The sequence below is a fragment of the Artemia sp. Qi Xiang Cuo genome, chromosome 18 (assembly GCF_049724085.1).
Source record: "Artemia sp. Qi Xiang Cuo chromosome 18, ASM4972408v1, whole genome shotgun sequence".
In the NCBI taxonomy this organism is placed as follows: Eukaryota; Metazoa; Arthropoda; class Branchiopoda; order Anostraca; family Artemiidae; genus Artemia; species Artemia sp. Qi Xiang Cuo.
In genome coordinates this window covers 19135697-19152745 of record NC_142811.1, presented here as the reverse complement: position 1 = coordinate 19152745, position 17049 = coordinate 19135697, and the positions used below count along the sequence as shown (strand labels likewise).

At 34.0% G+C, this 17049-nt stretch overlaps 1 protein-coding gene across 1 annotated transcript in view; it reads right to left on the bottom strand.

Annotated features, from left to right (window-relative positions):
• LOC148941288 (uncharacterized) overlaps nt 1-17049 on the bottom strand; it is a 287630-nt gene that overhangs the window by 232305 nt on the left and 38276 nt on the right. The window contains exon 3 of the mRNA XM_089104141.1: nt 16336-16460. Within this exon, the coding sequence (XP_088960267.1) occupies nt 16336-16460 (125 nt within the window). The remainder of the gene's footprint in view (nt 1-16335; nt 16461-17049) is intronic.

Here is a 17049-nt window from a genome sequence, read left to right as displayed (position 1 = left end):
TAAGCTAAAAACTCTAAACTCTAAACTAAAAGTAAACTCAAGTAGAACTCTAACTGAAACTCTAAAGGTAAAACATCAAATTCTTAACTAAAATTAAACTAAACTTCAACTCTAACAAAAACTCTAAGCTAAGACTCTAAGCTAAAACTCTAAACTATTAACTAAAACTAAACGAAACCAGAACTTCAACAAAAACTCTAAGCTAAAATCACTCACTAAACTCTTAACTAAAACTCTAACCAGAACTATAATCCTTTAAGTAAAACCTAAGCTATGACTCTAAGCCAAAACTCTAAATTCTGAACTGTAACTAGAATTAAACTAAACTATGAACTCTAACTAAAAACTCTAAGCTAAGACTCTATGGTAAACTCTAAACTCTTAACTAAAACTAAACTAAACTAGAACTCTAACTGAAACTCAAAGCTGCAAAAATCAAACTCTTAACTCAAAATTAAACCAAACTAGAACTCTAACAAAAAAAACCTCTAAACTCTTAACTAAAACTAAACTAAACTTCAAACTTCTAACCAAAACCTAAGCTAAGTCTCTAAGCTAAAACTCTAAACTAAAACCAAACTATACTAGAACTCAACATAAACTCTAAGCTAAGACTCTAAGCCAAAACACTAAACTCTAACTAAAACTAAAATAAACTAGAACTCTAACAAAAACTCTAAGCTAAGACTCTCAAGCCAAAACTCTAAACGCTTAAGCAAACCAAAACCAGAACCAGAACTTCAACAAAAACTCTAAGCTGGAAGACTCTCAGCTAAAATACTCTAAACTCTCTAACCAAAACCAAACCAAACTAGAACCTGAACTGAAACCTCAGCTACATTCTAGGCTAATAACATCTAAACTCTTAACTAAAACTAAAACTAAACTAGAACTCTAACGAAAAACTCTAAGCTAAGACTCTAAGCTGGATTGGGGTATGGGGATTGGAACCCTTTGGATCGGGGTAGGGTGATCGGGGCCCTTTGGGGTTGTGGTAGAGGACCTCACGACACTGTTCAAATAGAACTTGTTTACTATAACGACCACATTCAAAACCTCTTCTAAAACCATCTTTTAAATCAACGTCTCTAACGGTTTCGCCGAAATAATTCCATAAAATGACTAAAACCGTTTCGCCCAAATAATCCCTAAACGTAATTTCAGCGTGTTCCTTTTGTTTGGCATCTCTGTGCTTACACATTTCAAATTTCTAGGAAACCCTTTCCTACGTTAATCTCTTCATCTCATAAATTTTCCTAGCTAAACTATTAAGGTTTCGTTAGAATATCAATTTACCTCTCCGACTTAAAGCTCCGTGAAGCCGTATTTAAAAATAGAATTTCTATCTCTTTAGACTCCCACATAATTCCAAGATAACAAGTGATGTCATTTCTAATTCCTGACACTAAAGATCGATGAAGCCCTATTTAAAAATAGAATATTAATTTTTCTCTCTGACCTAAAGAACGTTTATCCCTCAGGCCTAAGATTAAAGAAGCCTTAATGTTTCTTAATTCTCCCCTTCGTGAACCAATAATTTCCCCACCGATTATGTAAAGATCGATGAAGCCCTATTTAAAAATAGAATATTAATTTTTCTCTCTGACCTAAAGAACGTATATCCCTCAGGCCTAAGATTAAAGAAGCCTTAATGTTTCTTAATTTCCCCTTCGTGAATCAATAATTCCCCCATCGATTATGTAAATCACCCCTCATGTCATTCGCACGTGGCCAAACAACAACAGATCGATTGACCTTGACCCACCTCCATTAGACTCGATCGATAATCCTTGAATAAATTATGTCCCGTCAGCATTATGTAAATCACCCCGCATGTCATTCGCACGTGGCCAAACAACAACAGATCGATTGACCTTGACACACACCCCCCCCCATTAGACTCAATCGATAATCCTTGAATAAATTATGTCCCGTCAGCATTAAACTAAATTGTAGATGGCAGCAGGGGTGAGGGACACGATCAATAGGGGCATCTCTACTTCTACAGCTGTATCTGGAATCATCCCGTAAAAACGGGTTTTTCGTCGCGTCTACAGTTTCACATATATAAAAGAGTAGGTATAACGAGGGAGTATCAAAGAATGTTACAAAGCTAGTGAACAAGGTTCATCTAGCTTACTGGTCACTAGAACAGAACGATTTTCTATTCTCTATGCATCAATAAAGTTTACATCCTCAAATAGTTGATCTTCTCTAGCCGAAATGTATTCCTGTATTATTGTGCTAATTCACACGGTTACTAATTAATCATTAATTAAAGTTCAATACCAAAGAAGAACGTGCAATATAGATAAAGTTGAAAAGTGGTATCATTATAACTTTCTTTGAGGTCTTTATAATTTGTAAATATGTTGATATATTTTTTTGTAAAAGAAAGTTATACTGATAGATAATTTGATTTATTTGTTTTATTGTTTTTATATTGATTAGTTTATTTTGATTTTTTGTTATTATTATTTTTGTTTCTATAGGAAACACGTAGGGTCACCATCCGGAAGAGTTTAGATGTATGGTAAGAAATAGCCACCGTATGAAGGGCTTCCTGTTGGGGGAGGACGCCCTTTTCCACGGGAATGGCAAAATTTTTTCTTTTTTTTATTGATTAGTTTTTGGTAGTATATGGTGACTTGAAATGTGTCCAGTTCAGCTATTATTTAATAAAAAGAGTCGGTGACGTCTAAAGTTAAACTTAGATGTATTTTGAATTTAAAATTTGTCGTCACTGAGAGGAGAGGAGGTGGGTTTATATAAAAAGAAAGAAAAAAAAAGAAGAACGTGCAAAAAAATATCAGCAGAATATATTTTTAAAATTTCTTTATTTATCTGTGACGTATGTTCTCGGTATAAACAAAAAAAGTCTAAATTTGACGTTCACGCCTTTATTCATATCTTATTTACTATAACGGTCTAACTCTTGCAATAATCTTTTAAAACTAATATTTCTTTTCAATTTTTAGTCTTCACTTAAATGAAGAAAAAACTAGTCTAATTTTGAAGAGATAATTAGCAAAGTGGCAATACTGTTGAATTAAACAACAACATAAATTCTGCTATCCCATCACAAAATCGTTGACAAAGATTTTTACAAGCAATCATGTCACCTCGAATAAATTATTGTCATAAACACAAAACAACTATATTAAAGAAGTATTAACAAGGCTCTAAGCCTGATTATATCACTAAAGCCAATTCTTTCCAGTTCACTATGTTCTTTAGTGCTGGTATTTAAGAAGTAACGAAAAATTTTAAAAACCGACCACCCAACAGAATCAGAGAAAAACATCTGTAAAAATAAAGCACATTATTCCGAAATCTTTTCTCATGCGAGGAACTTGGCTATTTTCGTCTACCTGACAACAATGATGTTTTATCTGAATACTGGCATGATTAATTCTAGATTTTTAAGTTTGGCCTATAAATTAAATGTGTAATAATCGGTATAGAAGAATTAAGATCGGCCTATGAACAAAAAAGGATAAAATACAGAAGAACATAAATTCATAGTTTTGAATTTAACTTACCAGTCACCTGGTAAGGAAAATAGCCAGTCATTTTATATTTAGTTATATTCTTGGATACTGAAAAAAAAACTAGCTACATTTAGCCATTTACTTAGCACATTAGTTTCTAAAAAAAAAAGAAAAATAAATCCAGCATTTTATAGTCAAAATACTATTGTCTTTTTTTTAAGTTAATCATTTTCTTTTATTTTAATCTGCTTCTTTATTGGGGATTAATATTTTTTTTTTCTGACCAAGATAAACAGTTATTTAAATATACCGACCAAGATAAACAGTCGAGACTTCAGCAAGCACTTTTCACTAAAATATCAAAAATAGACTTAAGCTATTTAATTTTTACTTGATCCATCTGAGCAAGAATTCTACTAGAGGAGAAAGAAGAAAATAGCTAGGGCCAGATACTGCATATGCTGAGAAACAAGGCTAACATAAACTCAGCAAACCGGTGTGAAGACGTAAATTCTTGAAAAAGCAGGGAAAGCTTGTAGGCCTAATTTGACAGCTGGATTGTGAGTATCTCTCCATACATTTTCTTTCTTTTTTTTTTGTTAACGGAAAGGCAGGACTTTGGTTGAAGGGGAATCATGCAATGATTGCCAATCTATATTTTTGGAAGCATAAATTAGACCCCTGGCTCCTCCAATACCCCCACCAATTTCTCAGCAGAAATGTAGGGATGCTGCACCTTTTTTGAACCAAAATCATTGAAGGACGTTCAGTCTGTATGATTTGAGAAACAAGAGGGACCCAAGGCTTTTCCAGTGCCCACGCAACTCTTAGTGGGAATACAGGCTTGTGGCATCTTATTGGAGCCATAATAATACATCTGCGGAGAGGAAGGGAGGAATAAATATGGCCAGTGGCCCCTCAACACCCCCTCTCAACCAACATATTTTTCTTACATAGAAAAAAGGTGTATTAAACCCAATTTGTAGCGATACACCACGAGGATTCTCAAACTATATTACTGGAGATACAGAGTTGGTCCATGTCCCCCCTCATTACCCTCTTCCCACCATTACATAACCAGCTTCTGAACAGAAAGGTAAGCATGTATGGATACTGCAGTTTATCTGATTCAGATTCACATCACGATTTCCAATCAGTGCGATTGGAAAAGCAAAGTGAATAAGAGACCCTCTGATAGCTTAGACAACAACTTAGCCCAATGGTAGGCGTATTCGACCTTGTTGAATCAAAATCATTCAAGTAGTTTTAATCTTCATGACCAGAGGACCAAAGTTAGCCCAAAGCCCCCCTCACACCCTCGCATCTCCAGCCCTACTTTTTAGCAAAAAGGTCAATACTTTTCAGCGGAGTCGCACAGGAATATTCAACATGTATTAATGAAAAATCGAGGCCGAGGAAAAAGCAAAAAAGCTTTTCTGAATCTTTGCAGAAAAAAGGTAGACACTCTCACCTTACAATCTATTGGGACAGTAAGGTAAATAAGTTAGAAATGTCTGTGTTTGCCTGTGTCTGTGTTAAAACGCTGAAACGACTGTATTTGCAGAAAGGTAGAAATGTTACACCTTGTTCCAAGTGGAATTATCCAAGAATTTTCCACATGTAAGATCGTAGGTACAAAGTGGTCCTGGGGACCGTCAAACATCACCTCACACCACGAAATTTTTAGCAGAAGCTAGGTAGACACCCCCCCCCTAATAATCAATGGGTCAAGTAAGGTAGGAAAGGTAAAAATGTGTGGGCAGAAACGTCTTTTTTCTTATGTCGGTTTTGAGAGACAGAAATTTTTCTATTTGCAAAAAGATATAAGTGTTGCATCTTGCTTAATTCGGGACATCCAAAAATTTTCAATGCTTAAAATCAGAGGCATAAAGTGGGCTTCTAAAACACCATCTGGGACTCCCAGATTCTTAGCAGAAAGATAGCCATACATGTTCCCCCTTAAAATCTACGGAACAAGTACCTTGAACCAGCGCTCCTAGAGATTAATGATTTCGAAGACATACTCTTCTTCACCGATTTTTGCACGATCCGCTAAGAAGTGCTCAGATACGCTTGAAACTTACAGGATAAGAAATTTAGACCAAGAGAACTAAGAAATGAATTTTTTTTTTTTTACTCCTCTGTACTCGACTGCTGAGCTCAAACTACCTTCCGCACTTAAAATTTTCGGGTTTACTTCAATTTAGAAGGCATGCATCATCAGTCAAGGAGGCTTACACGGCTGACCTTTACTCCCAATGCGTTAGCAGGCTTCAGAGTTTCATTGTTCAGAGATTTCGTCTCTATCAAGGACGGGAACTTATAAGCATAAATGATAAAGCATGTTCACCTCCAAAGGAGGGGCTAGGTGCTTCCGCTAATTGATATACCTTTTAATCACTTCCAATAGATTTTACGGGAAGAAAATTCTCCTTGCGATTGTGATGGAAACCATGATTATAAATTATAATGCAGCACAATAATGTAGTCGCACAGTTACTAGTAAAGAGTTACTAGTAAAAAGAAAAAAACGGTATTATGCTTTGAGACAACATAACATAGACTTAGTTGTACATACTGCATTTTTAGAAATAGCAAAGCAGATTGAGTTTGGTTTTATGTTTTAGGCAAAATAATTCAGGATTAGCTTGAAGATATAGCGCATTTGCAAATTAAGACCTTGGATTGGGCTTCAGCAAACAGCAAACAAAATCAGTTCCCATAATTCTAAATGTGGTTGGCATTTAACTAGGATTTGTTATTTTTGCTACAAGTAACAGACATGTATTTAATGACTGTGATTAAGGGCTATGTAATGGAATAAAAAAAAGAAACGATTGCCGTTGGTCAGGCATGCTATCTACAATTAAAGCTTAATATTTCCAAGTTGGAATATTTCCGGAATGGAAAATAGAACAAAGGTAGAAGAACAATAATCCTAGAACAACCGCGTCATCTCATCAATTCGTGGACAAAATACGTGATTTATATATAAGAATTTGAAATCAATTGTATGAAAAATAATAAAAAATTTGGATATTGTTCACATAGAGATAAAATGGCGGGATTTACTAATTTAAAATTATTCTTAATTGACACTGATCTTGCATTAGATCAATTCGAAAAGTACTACAACGTCATCTATCTAATGTCTGTGCTTAAATACGTATTTGTAGTTGCAAAATATAATGATTGTTACATGATCAATTCGAACTTAAAATACATTATTTATCCAATAGTTTTACATATATGTGCAACCAAATTTAACAACAGTTTCTAGTTAACAGAGTATGAGCAGAAAGGTGATCATCTTCCAATAAGGTCTACTTAGAGTTCAAATAGATGGCATTAATAAAACAATCACTCGATAAAATTATTCAAGATTTCTTTTATTTTTTAATGCGTAGGTTGTACCTGTGTATTTAGGGTGCTGTCCGGGCGTGAGCCCCTCTCGAAAAAATATTTTTTTGGATTTTCCCGGTGTGTTTCATATACCAATAACAATAATTACGGGTCAGTATTTGTTCGTTGATCGTTGGAGTCTATTTGATTTTGTATTATGATTTATGGGTATTAAGTTGAAACAAACGAGCGACGCATGGCAAAATTCCTGGGAAATATATAATTTGGGTTATATATTTTCAAATTAGAGAGGGGGTAAAGTAAAGCGCCTTTAGGAATAATATAAGTAATCGCACTTAGCCATGCGTCAGCCTTTTATTTCAGCTTAATTCCCATAAACAACTGGAAAATACATTTTAAATAGGGGCATATGTATAACGGTAAAAGTTCAAATCGCCTATATTTTAATAATTTTATACAAATCTATATCCCCCCCCCCCTTCCTTAAAAAAAACAAACGACCTTTGCATCTCAGAAATATGTTGCAACATATCTAACACTCATTTGAGCTTTATATCTATTGGCCCAATATAAATCAAACATCAGGCTTAAAACCTAAACAAAAAACACATTTTAGGGCTATAATAAAAGGTTATGGCCCATAAATTCAAGTTCAAAGCTTAAAATTTCCCAGACAGCTCATTAAATGTTACTTAAAAAAAAGAAATTGGAGCAAAAAGGTTGCAACGAAAACAAAATAACATGACAAGACTCCTTAAAATAGGCTAAAGTTCCTTCTACGTTTGCAGTCAAACTGATAATTTTGAGAGAACCCCATTCATCCGATAATGAATCGATTAAACCTATACTCAGTATTAAAGCTAAACTAAACTTCTCAAAATCCTAATACTAGATATTCATCACATATTCCATGGTACGTACTATTTTACCTTTTTTCTAACTGGTCATATTCCGCTTATTCCCTATTCTGGTAAGGTTTAATGCCCTTAAATTATTTCTTTAAATTTTATAGTTCTTAATAATGATAATAATTAGCATTTAGACTAATTAAGAAGGACTCGCTTATCCATTAATATTGTTTTAAACACTGCGCTTCCTTTTATCAGTTATTGTTTATGAACAATGTTTATCAAGGTCTTGACATGGCTGGAGGTGGAGGGGTGCCTGAAATATTTTCCTGGTATAAGGGTAAAGTTTTAAAACAGGACTTTAGACCAACTTTCTAGATTTTCACTTTTTTTCTATGGGGTCATTGATCACCCCATAAATTTCGCAAAAATAGTTCTAACCTACAATCTCCTTAGAATTCGTAATTCAAGACCACCTTTAGTCAAACGAAGTCAGTAACAGACAAGATTATGCTTTTCATTTTGTCTACTACCTTCTAATTGACCAGCTTTTCTTTTGCCCCTTTATGTTTAAAGGTGGGGGTATCAAATTACTTAATTTTATAGTTAGTTTACTAAACATAACACACAAGCAGTAAAAATGTACAGTATAACTTAGCACTACATAAATTCGTAATTAATATTTCTTTCTGAATAGAAACTCATAGCTACCATCTATTATCTTTTATAGATGGCAATATGTTACGTTCCAACGGTTCGAACAGTTTGCTAAATCAAATATTTCCAAAATTCACTTATCAAATATTTTACAGAAAACAAAAACATAATCAGGTCAATAAAGAAGATATTAATGACTTGTTCGAATCTAACTCTGAAAACATTTCGAATGAGCATACAATTGAGCAACAATTTTGAAGAAGAAGAGGAGCAGGAGCAATAAAAGAAGGAGCAATAGAGAATAGCAATAGAGAAGGAGCAATAGAGCAATAAAAGAGGAGCAATAAAAGAAGAGGAGCAGGCTGATAAAAAGAGTTAAAACTTTAGAACAAAACATATTCGTGAAAATTTTATGTCTCTTCATAAGTTTTTGACTATCGTGAAAGAACACGCTCTAAAGTGACAGGGAGTATCTTAAATGCACCGAGACAATACAAAAAAATAATAAACTCTGTCACAGAGATCCCTACTAAGAAAAAAATGGTGTTCAACAAATTCTTATATACACATCATATATGAGATATATGGATATAAGTGTATCCCCTCATTTATTCCAACAACGATTAACCACAATTAACAATAGTCCTTGGAATATAACATACAATAAAATCACAAAACTCAATAATTAGAAGATAAGGATTTCAAACATTATTATCCTTAGAAGAATAAGAAAAAGAAGAAGAATCAATTTATTTAACAAACAAATTACATGAATAAATAATTTTCTAAACTGGCCGACGGGGAGCAGGGCTCGATGTGTCGGCCAAAAAAACATAAAATAAAAATGCCGAAATAACAAATAAAGCATATCAATAATGAAAAAAAAAGACACACGTGGTAGGAGATAACAGAGGAGGCCACCCCCAGCGCGAGAACACCACAACAAAATTCATACTAAAATCCAAATTCACCAATCCCAACATCCAGGCAAAGAAAAATTTTTGAAATATGTTTTTTCAAAGAAAATCGGTTCTTGAATCTTGGGGACACATCTATTAGATTAAATTTATTTGCAATATGAGGAATCTGGTAACTGATTGAGAATCTAGCTCTTTTAGATTTAATTGGGGGAAGGCGATACTTCTTGGAGTGGACGTGGTGGGCAGGAGAAATGGGAGTCTCAATTATACCCAGATCATGGAAATAATTTGCCGAAGATTGGATATCATAATACCACATTGCTGTATACAGGTCTTTCAGTTGTTTGAGATTAAGTATATTGAGAAAAAGATATAAAGTTTGGGTTTCTGAAAGATTTTGAAGCCTCACTGGGCAATGAACAAAAGTACCCAGGATTCTAACCGCCTTATTTTGAATTATCTGAAGAGGTTGGAGATGGACCATAAATGTGTTGAGGTATATTACAGGGCAATATTTAAAATATGATTCAATAAGAGAATGATATAAAATTTTAAGGATGGAAAAAGGAAATACATGTTTCATACTATGAAGACAACCTAAGTTATGGGCAAGTTTCAAACTCAAATAATCAGAATGCTTACGGAAAGATAAAAGCGCATCAAAAATAATCCCAAGGTAACTAAATGAATTTACTCTTTTTATCCTACTTTGATTTACAATTAACACTTCTATGGTAATTTTATCTACTGCCCGCTGTGACCGCCCAAAAATCATGAATTCAATTTTAGAAAAGTTCGGAGTCAGGTAGTTACATGCAAACAATTTATTCAAAGAATTCATTGCTGTCAACATTTTCTCAGCCAACAAAGATGGGGTTTTAGCTTTTACTGTCACCGCCGTATCATCTGCAAAAATTACTGCTAAACTACTATCTTGGGGTAAACACCACAAAAGGTCATTTATATAAATCAAAAATAGTAATGGCCCTAATACTGATCCCTGGAGGACTCCAATATCATCAATAACAATACGGCTTGATAGGTACCCATTTACTTCTACCTGAGTTTTTCTACCATGGAAGTAAGATTTTATTATATCTAGGCCTTTAATACCTGCATTATTAATTTTCTCCAATAAAATTTCATGGTTTAGCGTATCAAATGCCTTTTTTATATCATAGAAAAGAGTAAATACATGATTTTAATCATTTAATGAATCATTAATCTCCAAAATTAGCGCTGCAATAGCTTGTTGACCCGCCCTGAATCCCAACTGATTTTTAGTAAATAAATTCCTTTTATCAAAATACGAAACAATTCTTTTTTGAATAATTTTTTCAATAACCTTAGATATAGGGGAAAGAATAGCTATTGGGCGATAGTTGCCTATATCTGTGTTATCAATTTTCTTATGAATTGGAATAACTCGTGCAGATTTCCATACTTCCGGAAAGATCCCTGATGATATAGATGCATTTAAAATATGAAGCAACGGGACGTGGATTACACATGCAGAAAATTCTTTCAGAAAATTTGTGGAGAGCCCATCTAGACCTAGAGAATTACCACTCTTTAGATTCATAATTACTTTCTGGAACTCACCGAAAGTGACAGGGGTCAAGAACATACTGGAATTTTCGGATGGCGGGAGATATTCTTTATATGAATGAGATGGAGATTCAGGGGATTCCAGTTCGACGGTAGAACTAATATGAGAAAAATAATGACAAAAATATTCTGCAACAACATCCTTCCCCTTCAACTCAACACCATTTTCATTTATGATCACTTCATGGTGTGGATTTTTAATATCGTTTCCAATTTTTTCCTTAATTAATTTCCATGTAGTCCGAGGTGAATCAGATTTTTTAAATGCATTTTCATAATACATTTCTTCACTTGTTCTGAGAGTTTTAACTAGCAAATTTTTATAATTTTTGAATCGTTGTACATTATGAGCTGAGGGGTATTTCATTTTTATATTATACAGTCTATTTTTTTCCTTGATAGGTTTTAGAAGTGATGGACTTATCCAAGGTTGTTTGGGTGAGGTTCTTTTCCGGTGTGTAGTTTTAAATGGGCAATGAAGGTCCAGTTTTTTATTCAAAATTCGATAAAATATATCTAAACATATGTTGGGGTCATTCTCATTAATAACTTAACTCCATCCTACATCGCTAAGATTAGATTTCAATTCATTCATATTTACTTGTGAAAAGTTTCTCCTCTTCATATGATTTTCTTCATTGACTATCTTTTGCGCTTTGAAGTCAGACATTAAAATACAATGGTCAGAGGTATCCTCCATAACCACGAATGTAGCCTCACATGGATAAGGAGCAAAAATGTTGTCAATCAGAGACAAAGAAGAATTTGTTATGCGTGTCGGAATAAAACAAACTGGGTTCATACAATGAGTAAGGTTACATTTCAAAAACTGAAGGACATGTCGGTCGATTCCTTGCTGTCTAGATGGGAGACATCCCATTTAATCAATATTGAAGTCGCCAAGTATTAAAAATGGCATTCGAAGATTTGATATCACACTTAACATATTTTACAATTTATCAATAAAATCTGCCTTATTTGATGAGGGAGGACGATAAATTACAGCAATTAAAAGTTTATCATTATTTGATAGAAAAATTCAAAAATACAGCTTTCGAAAATCATCTCCGTATTCAAATATAAAAATTCTTCTTTCAGTCGTGCTGGAATATAATTTATAACCAGTATTGCTAAACCACCTTGCTTTTGTTGAGTTCTACTTACGTGAAAAAATTGGAAATCACTAATATTAATTTTTTTTGCCGAAATTTTATCTAAAAATGTTTCACAAACTCCAAAAATATCCGTACCAGATTCAAATAAAAAATTTTAATTGCATCTTGCCCGCTCCTTCATCCACGACAGTTCCAAAAAGATATCCTCCTCATATTTTAGTTTTTATGAACTATTTCATGAGAAAACAAATATTTATCTGTGGGGACTAAAAAAGAATTTAAAATTTCATTATTATCATGGGCAAGGGGCGTTTGGAATACATTACTAAAAAGGGCTGAATTTCTTTCCAATTCCTCCAGCCTAGATGTAGGGATCTCGTGAACTCAACTAACCATTGTCATGTACTGATATCACGCCAAAGAGTACCCCCCCCCCATGCCTCTCCCATAAAAAATTACAAACGCTAAAACTCACACTAAATAAATTCTTAATCACAATAATATCACCCAAATACATCAAACCGCACAGAACCCACCACATTCTTTATTTCAACCCAAATAAATATTGAACACTTATACTCACATTATTTAACAAAACTAATCCACTATCATATCAACACAATTAGTCTTAAAAAAAATCATGTATCCATATTTGCGATTCGACCACCATGTTTCCTTTCAAGGTCAGTAACTAGAGCGAAACCTTTACTAACTGTTAGTCGTTCATTCGGACCATCTCGCCGCTTGATAACTAGGCAGGAGGGTACACCTTTCGACAACCAAGAGTCAATTCCAAAATCGTGTAATTCTAATTTCACATGAAGCAACCTCTTTCGAACTTCACGAACAGACTTCGGCGCATCATCCGTCAGATATATTTTCTCGAATCCTCCAATTTTTTGTTTTTCAGTTTCTTGGCGTTCTTCAAAATCTCATTCCTGATTAACCTCAATGGCAATTCAAATTTCAAGAATTTGGCATTTTCCTTGAAATCCACCAGCTTAATTGGGCTTGGGGCTGGGAGATCAAGGCCTTCAATAAAAACTTTAGACAGTAATTCCTGTGCTCTTATTTCATCTTGAAATTTCACATTCCATATCACTAAATGTTTATCATTTTCATTACTTTCCAATTTCATTAGAGTAAGCGACATATTGTCGATATGTGATTTAAGCGCTATATTTTCCTCCGCCAACACAGATATTTGATTTTTGAAGCTTACCGTCTCTAATTCAACATTCTGAACACGCGGTATCAGCTGCGCCACTTCTTTACTTGTTTCAGAAACAATTTCTTCCAATTTTTTTACATTATCTTCAATTGCTTTGATGTTAGATTTTAATGATTATAAGGTGGCAGTATTTCCTTTAACTGTTTCTAAAATCAAACTGATATTTTCTGCTAAAGACTTTATAGAAACTTCATCACCTTGACTCCTTGTCGTAGACGCAGACAAGTTTAGAGACTCTTCCATTTTCTTCTTCCTCTTTCCCATCCTTTAGAAACTTAATCAAATTCAAATATCAAAGTTCATAAGTTAAGCTCACAGCAGACTAATTTATCACGGTTAATATTAACTGTTCAACTCGACCAATTCATTCTCTTGTAATAGGTCCTGGCGCGAGGAGCTCTTACTCGGTTGAATGCATTCAGGTAACTGTATTTACTACAATAATCCTTATTGTAGTAAATTACTGCTACATGGGTCAATTTTGTTTTGATACAGCACCAATTGAAATAAACTAACTAGAAAATAACTTGTAAGGTGTAATGGTGCTTTGAACACATCGCGTTTAACATTTCTAAAAAAAATATCTCTGAAAATATATTTCCAAAAAAAGTTTCAAATAAACTGGCTTGCAATATTTGCATTTCTTTGTAAAATTCTGAAAAAACTGGCCCTTTATTCAAAAATATTTATATAGTTTTATAGATATGGTCACTTGATCACTGGAAGAATCACTTTAAAGACCTGCTTAATTCAAATACAGATGGCCAAGATGCAACGCCGATGCTGCCACCAACAGCTGAAAGGCCACCATATAAAAAATCGACATGGCCACCACATATAGGGGTGGACGGTTACGTTGCCAGAAAAAAAAGGCTATTTTCAGGCTCAATTATCCATAATTCAGATTGCTTTCCAACGTAATGAGGTAAGCCCCCGAAAGAACCCAGAAGAGAAGTTACGCCCTTGCCTCCTCTGCAAGGCCGTACCCAGAGGGATTAAAGGGGTTTGACTCCCCCCCCCCTAAAGGGTTGTTTGACTCGTAAGAACATAACAAAAATGGATAAACAAATTTTGTATGTTTTTTTTAATTTTTTTGTGTACCCCCCCCCCCCCCCGAAATTCTTTTTCAGTAAAACCCTCTCCACAAAAAATCCTGGGTACAGCCTTGCTTCTCTGTATAAAAATAAGTCGGAGCCCATGCTGGAGGGACTCACGATGGAACAGCAGTGGTTCTGTTTCGCCAGGCCGATACAATTTAAATTTTCGTTTTTATCATTTATGAGGCCGAATGGAAACTTTTTTAGGTATTATAAGCTGAAATTTTAGTTTTAATGGTTTGGCTCTTAATCTGGAATGATTAACAACAAACAAGTTAAAAAACAAATCGACCAAATTAACGAACATTAAAGGTCTAAAGAAGTTCTTTTTAGTAGAAAACATGATAAAATTTCAAAATTCCCGAATTTTTGGCTGAAATGTCTTTTTTGCTGTTGGAAGCATCAAACCCCTTCCAAAGGCAAAATCCCTCAGACCCTTTAGTTCTTCTTGTTATTTTTTTAAATAAAGAACATACTCCGCCAAAACCCAATATATAAAAAAATGCAACTGGCTATTGAATCACAAAATTTTTTTTTCCTGTTTTTCTGATCTTGAAAGCATCAGAAGCTATACAAAAAAAAGAAGCTATGTAAAGTCGCTGTTCTGTTCATCGTACTATCGTAAGGAAAATTGAATATTTTACAGAAAACCAAAAAAGAGGATGAACAAAAACACGGACCATTTCTGCATTATTCCGCAAAATCGTCAAGTTGAATATTTGAGTAATACTGAGTTACTGACATTTTCTTTGTAAACTTTTAAGATTTCATCTTCTTTCAAAAATACGACTTGAAGTCAAATCTGAAACTGTAATCTCGAAACTGAAATTCATTTGTCAGAAATTTCTAATAAGCTAAGTCAGGATTAGTCTCCGAATCGCATATCAGGTTTCTCATTCAAAACCTAGTTAATAAGATGTTTCTTAACAGCAAAATCACACTATCTTAAGTTAAAAAACTGTTACTTGCACCAGTCTTTCTTAGTGTTATCCAACATTCTCGATATTGAGTCTTATTTCGAATACATTCTTTCTCATATATTAAAAAATCAGGGTATTTCTACGGAAAATCGAAAAGGAAAATCAATAAAAAAAGAGAGAAATTGTTTGGAAATATTAGCTGTGAAAGTGATGTTCATTTTATCTACAACAAAAAAAGAGTTATTTTCGATATCTATAAACAAGAATATAAGAAATGCAGCCGTTAGTCCATGGAGCCCCCGAGCATTGAGGTTGGAGAAATAAAGAGCAATTTGGATCAATAACCTCCTACTTTTATAACTGTTCATGGTATTTATAAATGAATGAATATGCTATAGAATCTGTTATAGTTCAACAAACGACTGATAAAACAAAAGAAAAAGAGATAAAAACCACAGTAAAGCACATTAAATGTGAAGAGAACTACAAACGGCTAAGCTATTAAGGCCGTCCACTTATTAGTTCATGTTCTTCTGTTTTATGTAGGGGTACTCAAAAATCGAATACTTTATAAAGTGATATTAAGACTATTAATGATCCGTATTTATTTAGGGAAACTATTAAATAATTTTCGTGGTAGAATATGAATATTTATTTAATTATATATTTTTAATTTGTGTTTTTTTTTGGGGGGGGGGAGAATCTTAACTTTATTATTATAAATTTTTGAAGATAATTTTTATTATTATAAATTTCATTATAAATTACGATTTATTTATGTTCCTTCTAAAATGATGCCTCTCATACTATAGAGAAACCCCCTCAAATAAGTGGTGCAGCACCATTTTTGCGCCAATCTCGGGTGGCAGTTTGGCTTACCGCTAGAACAGTTGTTCATACGTGTTTCTAAGAAATCCTTCTTTATTACAATTTTTGCAGTTAATGCTAAGCACGGCAGTGCGATTATTACCTAAAATAAACGAATTTGAGTCTCTGTAGTGACTAAAAAAAGCCAATAGGAGCAATTGGCTTCCTTGCAATTGGCACAAAAAAAATAAAAAAGGCTAGAATAGACTTAAATTTACCTGCGTTGTTAACTCTTCATCTCTATGATCACTAACAGGACTACTTATGACTGCTCCCTTAGGAGGGGTATCAGGAGTCATCCCATCAGGAGTCACAACAATAGTAGTAGGTGGTATGCTAGGGTCTTAAATAAAGATTAGTTTTCAGTATACAGCAAAACTTTTATTTCACAAGGAAACAAAATGGTGACTATATATTGTAAGGACCATGCTCCCCGCATAATGACACAAAAAAGATTATTCAAAAGCCCAAAATTATTCGCTGTGGAATTTTCAGCGAGAATGGAGTTTTCTTAGGGGAATTCCCTTGGAGCGAGGTAATTTTACAAGAAAAGAACTTTCCAACAGAAGATTTTTTCCGTGAGGGGAAGGAATTTTTCACGGAGGGGGAGCCGGGATTCGACTTTTTGTCCCAATTCTTTAAGAATAACTCCTGAAACAGAATAACAGTTTAATCAGAATAACGAACTTTTTTGAATTTCCAATCCTCTGTTATGTAAGACTGTCAGTGGGTACAAAGTAGGACAAAGGATGGTTCCTGAAGCCACCTCGAGGGAGCTGGATATTCCGGCATAATCTGATTAATAATCAGAAATTAAAATGAAAAAAAAATTTCAAAGGGCTACTGCCCTTTTTAATAGTCAAAAGTGATTGAAGGGCACCTAACCCCCTCTCACGCGCGCTATTTCCTCAAACACATCCAATCAAAATTTT